General features: G+C 59.9%; 1 protein-coding gene across 6 annotated transcripts; it reads right to left on the bottom strand.

Annotated features, from left to right (window-relative positions):
* Nucleotides 1-720: 720 nt before the first annotated feature.
* MYADM (myeloid associated differentiation marker) lies at nucleotides 721-9,128 on the bottom strand. 6 transcript variants are annotated; one of them, XM_061140215.1, is made up of 3 exons: nucleotides 8,784-9,128; nucleotides 4,956-5,033; nucleotides 721-3,082 (listed from the first exon to the last, which is right to left on the bottom strand). In XM_061140215.1, exon 3 carries the CDS (start codon nucleotides 3,078-3,080, stop codon nucleotides 2,112-2,114), a length of 969 nt encoding a protein of 322 aa, XP_060996198.1. In that variant the 5' UTR covers nucleotides 3,081-3,082; nucleotides 4,956-5,033; nucleotides 8,784-9,128; the 3' UTR covers nucleotides 721-2,111. The 6 variants fall into 6 exon arrangements, with proteins under 6 accessions (XP_060996198.1, XP_060996196.1, XP_060996195.1 ...); XM_061140213.1 differs by lacking the exon at nucleotides 8,784-9,128 and adding an exon at nucleotides 8,297-8,365; XM_061140212.1 differs by lacking the exon at nucleotides 8,784-9,128 and adding an exon at nucleotides 6,990-7,098.
* Between the last annotated feature and the right edge of the window lie 447 nt (nucleotides 9,129-9,575).

Genomic DNA, 9,575 nt, shown 5'->3' with positions numbered 1-9,575 from the left:
GCGACCCTATGAACTGCAGCATGCCAGGCTTCCCTGTCCTTCACTATCTCCAGGAGTTGGCTCAAACTCTGTTCTTTGAGTCAGTGATGCCATCCAACCATCTCATCCTCTGTCAGATTTAGGAAGAATACAGTGTTTGATGACTGAGAGGGGAGATAGTAAGAAGTGGTGCTTGGGTTCTGCTGCAATCGGAATGAGACATGGTATTTCTCAGATGCTTGTAGGACTCCAAAGAGGGATCTTTGTTCTTTAAAAATTCTTTTTACAAATTCTCTTTGGCTGTGCTGGGTCTTTGTCGATGCACTCAAACTTTCTAGTTGCCGGGAGCAGGGGCTACTCTTCGCTGCAGTGCGTGGGCTCCTCATTGCAGGGGCTTCTCTCACTGCAGAGAACGGGCTCAGTAGTCATGGCAGAGGGACCTAGGTGCTCCGTGGCATGTGGAATCTTCCCAGACCAGGAATAGAAACTGTTTCCCCTGCATTGGCAGGTGGATTCCCAACCACTGAACCATTAGGCAAGCCCTAAAGAGGGAGAAATCTTGTTCGTGTCTATCCTAATTAGCTCTCTTCATTTGAGGGAGAAATTTGGAAGATCTGGACTCACTTCTTTTCTGATGAGGCCAAGGTTGTTTTGATCCCAGCCTCTTTCTCCTACCAGACCCAGAAGTCTGGGCCTTGCCCTCTCTCCTGGAGCCCTCCCCATAAATAAAGCAGGCACAAGTCTTTCTTTTATCTTTATATTGAGGTTTAAAAAAAAAAAAAAAGAATGAACATTATGGATGTGGGAGAAGGGACAAGGCTTCTCTCTGTGACTGACTGTCAGCAGGGGCCGATGGGAACCAGAGCGCCAGGGAATTTAAAAAAAAAAATAAAAAATATATTTATACATTTATATAGATCATGTTATACATGTGAGTCCCAGAGAAGCAGGAAGCTGCAGCAGGAAGCAACGAGCACACAGAAACACACCTGTGTGTGTACCACACACACTGAAGCAATGCAATGCGATTCCTTGGACTATGGCATAGTAGCAATCCCCATCCCCCCCACCCTACCCTCCAGAAAAAAAACATTGAAAAGAAACTTCCGCTTTAAGAACAGGGCCAGCCAGTGATTGTTGCCCTTGTGACCAGGAAAAAAAAAAACAAAACCCAGGCTAACATCACCTTGAAGGCTGGCAGTGGCCATTTTCTTATCTTCCCAGCAAAGGCAGGAGATACTATTTTTAACATTGAAGCTGGAGGGCCACCTCCCTGTCCCTCACAAATACTTGAGACAGTTGTCTTCAAGACCCTGCAGTTCTTTGCCAGCTCCCTCCAATAACTCAAGAGAGTCTTTGGGATGGAATGCGTCCATCCCTTGCTTCCTTTAAGATGGCCTCTAGGCAGTGGGTTTTTAATAAGCCTGGCAAAAATTCTGGAGCCAATCTCAGGTGAGGCTGAGCACCAGGTGGGGCCTAGGGACCCAGGGTCTATGCTTTAAGCCTCCAGCCCACTGGAAATTATTGACCTCCAGAGTGTTTTTTTTCTTCTTCTTTTAACTTAAAGGGGAGGAACATTGTACATACCCCCCACCCCCACTGGGAGAAAGGGGGCTTGATTCCTAACTACCCCCCGCCCACCCCCCGAAACACACACAAACACACAACACACACACACATCAACTAAGGCACAGCCAGGGCGGGCAGGCATGCTTTGGCAAGGAGGCCCCTCCAGAGGCCCCGGGTATGAACAGCTGCAAAAGGGGGTGTGTGACGTGGGGCTCAGCACCTTTGGAGGTGGGAGGCGGGGGCTGGTGGGGCTGAGAAGGAAGAAGGCTCAGCGCTCCCAAGGGGTCAGGAAAGGAGGCAGAGGCGGAAACACACAGGATGAAAAGAGAAGAAAGCCTCAAAGCAGAGAACGTCGGAGAAGAGAGCAGGCAGGAGTGAAACAGGATGTGGCTCCCAAACAGAACAGGAGGGGAGGCAACGCAGGAGGAGGCCTGAGGGACACAGACAAGGGCGCAGGAAGGGCTGGGAGGGACGTGAGAAAAGTCGGCAGGAGCCCAGAGCTCTGTGGAAGGGCCTCCGGGGAGAAGGGGGAATTAGGGAGACCCCCACTCCGGGGATGAGGCTCAGACCCTGACGAAAACCAGGCGGGCCGAATACACCAGGTCGGCCAGGTAAGCCAGCAGGTTGATGCCTGTCAGGATGGCCACAGCCAGCCGACGGTCCCAGAAACACACGTAGTAGGTGTGGCTTCTGCTGCAACTGACATCCATCTGCCGGCGTGGCTGACCGCCATGCCTCTGGTCAAACTGGTAGAGCGGCCAGAGGACCAGGGCCGTGGCGTAGAAGATGACAGAGATCAGGGCCAGGCCTGACAGGAAAGTAGGGAAGGCGATGGGCAGGACGTTGGTGCAGTCGCCGAGGTTCAGCAGGATGGCCACGGCTGCCAGGATGAAACAGATGGAATACACGGCCACGCACCACTCCAGGGCCGACTGGTGCTGGTATAGCACCGGGTCGCTGATGAAGGCGAAGATGACGCAGGCCACGAAGGTCTCCAGCACCTTGAGCAGGCCAGGCACAGTGGCCATGTAGCCGGTGATCTCGCCGGGCCGGGCCCGGGTCCAGGCCACCTCAGTGGCGTAGGCAATACAGGCAATGCAGGAGAAGGCGGTGGCGGCGATGGCGTGGTCCCGGGAGCGCCCGTGAGACAGGAACTGCACGTAGGTGGTGGGGTAGATGATGGAGGAGGAGAGGCAGAAGAGGGCGGCATAGCAGGCGTAGGTGATGGGGAAGTTGCGCCAGGACAGCGGAAAGCGGACCTGGAGCCCACCCAGCTCCACGATGAGGATGATGAGCGTCACCGAGAAGCAGAAGCACCAGGTGAACATGGACCAGTTGCCCATGGGCCCCGTCCAAGCGCCCACACTGGCCACCAGCGAGAAGGCCACGCAGGTGGAGACCAGCTGCAGCAGGCGGAGGAGGCCCAGCGGCTGGGTCAGCACCCGAGGGGACCCCACGATGGTCGGGGAGCCCAGGCCGGAGGACGACGACATGGTGGTTGTCACGGTGGTGCGGGTTACCGTCACCGGCATGGCTGGGGGGAGGGGAGAGAAGATCCTAAGAACATTCCAAACTGGAGGATCCAGGGTCCCCCCCACCCTGGGGCAGTTGCCTCCCTGGAGGGGCCATTGTGGATGGTGTAATCTGGACTCTAGCTGGAGGGGTACCCAGGATTTGGGCCTTTCAGTTTTCAAACCGGGCCAGTCCCAGGCCTACAGGGATGCTGGTGGTCCAGGTGTTAGCCCCCACCCCCACTCCAGCCTCATGTCAGAGCTCAGGAGGGTAGGTACCCTGTCTCTCTTTTCCCCAGGACCCTTCTTTCTTCACCCTGAAAGCCAACTCTTGTAAAATCACGTCTCTTTTTTTTCCCCCCCTCCACTCCAGACACACAAAGCTGCTCTCCTTCTCCCAGGGACTCAGCAACCCAGCCACTCAAGATTCTACTCTAGGGACCTCCCTGGTGGACCAGTAGTTAAGACTTTCGCACTTCCAATGCAGGGGGCAATCCCTGGTTGGGGAACTAAGATCCTACATGCCCTGGGTTACAACCAAAAAAAAAAGGATTGTGCTCTAAAGTGTCCCCGTCTTGTGCCCTCCCCACCACCCCCATCAGAAGAAGAGACCCTGTCTTCTGTGATCTCTTAAAAACCCCACCACTGCAACTTCCTTCCTTTGGGTACCCAGGGATCTGCAGCCAGAACTTTCTTTGATCTAACAAACACTTCCAGCCTCCAGACACATTCAAGAGTCTAGCCATCACTCGGGGACCTTCTCAGGGACCCACATCTGATCAGAGCTCCCAGTCTTCCAGCCTGCCACCTCTCACTGGAGGGAAGTCTGTCCCCAGGTGGAACTGGGTATTAGCAACCTCAGCAGCACCCCTCCTGTGGCCACAGGGATTTAGGTCTGGGGTATCTGTGTGTTAAGTCGTTTTGGCCGTGTCCAACCCTTGTGACCCCATGGACTGCAGCCTGCCAGGCTCCTCTGTCCATGGGACTCTCCAGGCAAGAACACTGGAGTGGGTTGCCATGCCCTCCTCCAGGGGATCTTTCCCACCCAGGGATTAAACTGGAGTCTCCTGCACTGGCGGGTGGGTTCTTAACCACTAGCACCACCTGGGAAGCCTGGGGAACTTGCACCCCACTGAGGAGCCTGGGGAAGTTCAACCCAAAGGAAGTCAAACTTCCTCCTGCCTCTCCCCCAACATGAGGTTCAGGCCCCTTCAGGAACCAAGCCAGCTAGTCCCCAACTTCCGGGAACCTCAGCCCCCTCCCCTGACCCAGGCCACTGAAATCTCTGGGTCTCCCAGGTTCAGAAAGACAGTGTCCTTGTCCCAAAGACTCAGGAATGAGGCCCTGGCCTCAAATTCCTGACCAAGTGTCCAGATCCTCACTCAGGCCTTAAAATAGCTAATCTCTCGGCTACTGCTGCTCAGCCACTCCAGCCGTGTCCGACTCTTTGCGATCCCATGGACTGCAGCCCGCCAGGCTCCTCTGTCCATGGGATTCTCCAGGCAAGAATTCTGGAGTGGGTTGCCATGCCCTCCTCCAGGGGATCGTCCCAATTAAGGGACAGAACCCCAGTCTCATGTCTCCTGCATTACAGGCGGATTCTTCGCCACCGAGCCACCAGGGAAACACCTCTGGCAAGCTCAAAAGACCTCTCTCAACTCCTGGGCAATAAAACTTCCTCTTTCCAGTGTAGGAGGGCAGGGTCACAGCCCAGCTGTCCCTCACAAGACCTTCCTGGGGACATAGGAGACCAGTTCCTGAACATACTTCTTCCTCAGGTCTCAGGATCTAGGCGGCCAAATTCCCCAGCTCCTCCTCCTTCAGATCCAGGAGTCCAGACCCCAGAACCCCTCCCCGGCTCGGACCCAAGAGTCTGAGGCCCCCGGCCCCACTCACCAGCGGTCTTGGCAGAGGGCCCCCACCAGAAAGAGATTCGGTCCTGGAGGCGGATTGGGTCAGACACCTGGAAAAGGGCTGATCGCCGGGAGGAGGGAGAAGACGTCAGCGTCCAGCTCAGACCCTGCCCAGCCCGCTCGGGCTGGCCCAGAGCTCGCGGCGAGGCGGTGTGGTGGACCCCGGGCGCGCCTCCCAGCCAGGGCGGGGACTTGGCCCGGGAATCCCGAACTGTGACCTCGAGGGAAGCCCCGCCCCTTCCTTCCTCCCCTCTCCACCCCCCCCAAAAAAAACCTGCGCGGGCGGGAATGGAGGAAAGCTGGGAAGAGTGCAGGCCCCGCGGGGCGGCGTGGGCGGACTGTGATCGTAACCCTGCCCTGGCGCGAGAGCCGGGGGAAGGGAGGGCTGGGGGGAGGCGGGCGGCGGGGGTGGGCCCTGGGCGGCGGCTGCCGGGGCGAGCAGCCCGGGCAGCGCCGCGTCTCCGTCCTTATAAGGGCTGCAAGTCTGCCCAGCCATTCGGAATGTGCCGAGGACCGGGAGGCGGCGCCGCGACCCCCGCCCTGCTCCTGGGATTCTGGCGGGGGAGGGGAAGGGTGAAGGGAAGGAGGGATGCTGGGGCGGGGAGCGGGGGCGGGGGGCGGTAGGGTTGGGAGTGGAGCCCGGACTCCAGGTCCCGGGAGGAGAAGCTGCTAGGTCGAATGCCTGCCCGGGAGGAGAAGCTGCTAGGTCGAATGCCTGGGTCCTTCTAAATGTGAGTTCTGGGTCCCTAAAAGGCGGGCCGGGAGCCCGGAGCCCCAGGAGGAAGGTCTGGGTACCTGGACCCCTGGGTTCGCCTTGCGCACGCCTGGCATCTCGGGGTAGGGGTGGCGGCGGGAAACTGCACAGTATTGGAATCCAGTTCGAAGACTGGCCACACCTTCCGCCACCACCCGGAGGGCTGGTCTCCCCCGGCCGGAGCTGGGCCTCCCGGGCCACCTGGGAGGTGCCCCGCAGGAGTCTGCCGCCTCCCGTTCCCCTGACCCGTTAGGAGGAAGTGGGGCGCGCGCCCAGGAGGCAGAGGGCGGGGCCTCGGGGAGCCTCCCCTCGAAGGTGAGTTAGCGCGCGGACCACCTGGAGGGTTGGGGTCAGTCCCCACTCTCCGAGCCCCCAGCCGTGGCCTGAGGTCAGAGCTCAGGAATGAGCCGCCGGAGACCCAAGCAGGCAGAGGAAACACCCCGTTGGCTTCCGAACCCAGCTCAGGACGTCCCGGGCCACGCCCCAGTCCTGTCCCCACCTCCGCGCCGAATACCACACCCCATCACTCCAAAACTCAGAATCGCGCCCTGAAACCCCAGCCTGGCCTCTCAACCCCTGGCGACCCAGTCCATCTTCACTTTGGCAGCATGGGTACTGAAGCTCAATACCTTTTGCGTCCAAAGTTCGGATTCTGCCCCCTGGATGGGGAGGAGGTCAGTAATTCTGGACCCCAGCCACTCTCCTCAAACCCAGGATTCCCAACTCCAAGCTCCTCCAGGAGCACAGCCCCTCCTCCCTCAGACCCAGGGTCCAGGCCCCCAGCCCCCCCAGCTCCCCAGTCCCTCCTCCCTCAGACCCAGGAGTCCAGGTCCCCAGCCCTTCTTCCTTCAGACTCAGGAATGCAGGCCCCGCTACCATCAAACCCAGGAGTCCAGGCCCCCAGCCCCGCAGCCCCCTCCCCTATCAGATCCAGCACTCCAGCCCCTCCTCCGTCAGATCCAGGGGTCCAGACCCCCAGCCCCTCCTCCCTCAGTCCTAGGGGTCCAGGGCTCCAGCCCCTCCTCCCCCAGACCCAGAGGTCCAGGCCCCCAGCCCTTCCTCCATCAGATCCAGGAGTCCAGGCCCCACCCCACCTCCTTTTTCAGACTTACGACCTGTGTGAGTTCAAGCCCCCAGCCGTCTCCTCTCCAGGACCCGAGTCCTGACCCAGACCACCTTTTTCGGGACTGAGACAATTGGAACCCCTCCGCACCCAGAATCCTGGACGCTGCGGCCACCCTTGGGGGGTTCCCGCAGCCTCACCTTACAGGCCAGCGACCGCTGCGGCTGAAGCAGAGGCGACAGCTGCAGATTAGAAGGGTCTGCGGTCTGGGTGGGGCTGGCCGGCCGGGGAGTGAGGGTGGGCGGGGCCGGAACTCGGGGCTCGAGCCGGATTAGGGAGTCCCAGGCCCGGGCTATCCCAGTCCCGCCCCGAGGGCGGGGCCGGAGGCAAGGCCGCACCCCCTCCGGCGGAGGACCGCACCGCAGGGGTCCCGCCCCGCAAGCGGTGGGGCGGAGGGCTGAGGTCACTGTTTCCGTGGTGACAAAACAGGAAGACACAACAGCTGTCGGGGTCCGGGCTCGGGAGGGCTGCCCTCCTCGCCCCAGCGCTGGATGGAGAACTCTCCAGGGCCGGCCCGGGAAGGCCGTTGCCATGGCAACCCGTCTGTTTGGCCTTTGTTTAGGACAGAGCCGCCCCCCCCCACCCCCCAGCTCGAGTCCCCACCCCAGTCTCACCTCGGTCAGTTCTCCCTCTCCCCTTCCAGCCCCCTCCCACCTCGTCTCCCTCCTCTGCCAGGATGGATGAAACCTTGGACACCTGGGTCGCAAAGCGGCTGGGGGGAGCGGGCCTCTCTTTCCTGGGGTCTATTTGTTAGGGTCTCTGTCTCCCGGGTCCCTGAAATGGGAAATGTGTCGATCCCTAGACTTTAGGGGGTTCCTGGGTCCCCAAAAGAACAGTGGTTGGATTGCAGTGTTTAAGGAATTTTAGGGAGGAGTAACGTGGGCCCTCCTAATCCTCTATCTGTAATGCGGTTCGCGGTGGAAGGGACGGATGGGCCGGACCCCAAAGTCCCATGTGTCGGTGGGGATGGTTGGTAGCAAGATTTCTGGGATCAGGGCGGTGGGAGTCGGGGACATGGAGTCCCAGGCTGTGGGCCCAGATTCTTGGCTCCTAGAAGCAACTACGGCTCAGACTCCCGGGTTTTCGGAGCAGATGGGGTTGCAAGCCGGGCCTCTTGGGTCTGGAAGCGAGAGATATTTTTGGCCTGCATTCCTGGCTCCTGGAAAAAGGGAGGGGCGCAGAAGCTTAATGAGGGCGAGGCTGGGGGCTGGGGGTGCCAGATTCCTGATTGCTGCAGGGAGGGAGGGGGCCAAGGGACTGCTCTGCCCGGGGCCCAGAGCAGGGAGGGGCCGCGGGGTCCTTTTTTAGGGTCCGCTCCGGGGCCCTGAAACGAATAGACAGAGCTCAGAAGCAAGCAGGAGCTGAAGGCCGGGATGCTCGGCCTAGGGCTGGGGCGGGACGGAGACCGGGACGCCCGGGTCCATCCCTGCTGGCCCGGCTCACTCACCGCGCTCTGCACTGGTCCCCGGCGCGGCCTGGCTCGCGGCTGCCGCTGGGCGGGGCCCGGCGGGACTGCGGCTGCTCGGCGACGCCGCGCCGCAGCCGCCGGGTGTCTTCCAAGCCGATGACTGAGGAAGGAGGCTTTGAGGCCGAGCCCCAGGGTGGGAGCCGCGCGCGTCGCGAAGGGAGGGGTCCGAGAGGATGCTGGAGCTCGGAGCCCGGGGCTGCGCGCCCTTCGGAGATGGGAGGGGTTGGGGGGCACCTGCGCTCTGCAGTTGGGGAGGGTGAGGTGGGGCTGAAGGGCTGTGGAACCTGCACGCCCCCTTTTGTGTCCTGCAAAGGCGGCAGACCTTTGTCTGTCTTTATGTGCCCTGCATAGGGGAAGGGTCTCTAGGAGCCCCGCGTGGGAATGTCTAGGGGGCCAGGACAAGGTATTCGTTGGAGGATCTCCAGGGACGCAGCTCCTTGACCCCCAGTAAAGAAGCATCTCTTACCCCCTTCTTGCCCAGATCTTTGTCTGACCCCAAAGTGGCACTCTCAAAGCCATGAAGTTAGTCGCTCAGTCGTGTCCAACTCTTTGCGACCCCAGGGACTGTAGCCCGCCAGGTTCCTCTGTCCATGGGGATTCTCCAGGCAAGAATACTGGAATGAGTTGCCGTTTCCTACTCCAGGGGATCTTCCCCACCCAGGGATCGAACCCGGGTCTCCTGCATTGCAGGCGGATTCTTTTACCGTCTGAGCCACCAGGGCACGCCTGAGACGGGCCCCCCAAATAGTAAAGAGGCCGTCACCGCTCAGAGTTTATTGCCGGCGTGCTCTCCGGTGGCACTGTACCCGCTTTTAAGACACTGAAACCTCAAAACAGCAGAGTGCAGGGTAGCAGGAAGAGGAAGCAAACATTTAAAGAGTGAGTCATATGGGGTGTGATCCTCAGACGTGACCCCGGACGGCTCCTGGGTCTTGCGTAACGTGGTGAAAGGTATGTGCCGCTGGTTCAGAGTGTTTACCCACATCCTGCCAGGGCAGCACCCAGACCTCAGAGATGCCGTCTGCCGCCGGGCACTGAACCCGTCTCCAGCAGGTTGTGCCTCTGTTCAGTGAGAGCGGCTGCTTTCTGCTGCTGGGGTGCGTGGACCCGCCCCCTCACTTCCTAACAAACCTGGGCCTTTGATCAGAAGCAGTCTTGTGTGGGTTAACCTGACGGTGAATGGGGCCATTCAGTTTGTACACAGATGCCGCTGTTGGCTAGGAAAGCAAACAGAACCGAGAGTTCATTATTCCAGGCA

Source organism: Dama dama, chromosome 4 (assembly GCF_033118175.1).
Source record: "Dama dama isolate Ldn47 chromosome 4, ASM3311817v1, whole genome shotgun sequence".
Lineage (NCBI taxonomy): Eukaryota > Metazoa > Chordata > Mammalia > Artiodactyla > Cervidae > Dama > Dama dama.
The sequence above is the reverse complement of the archived record's forward strand: the minus strand, read 5'-3'. Positions and strand labels throughout refer to the sequence as shown.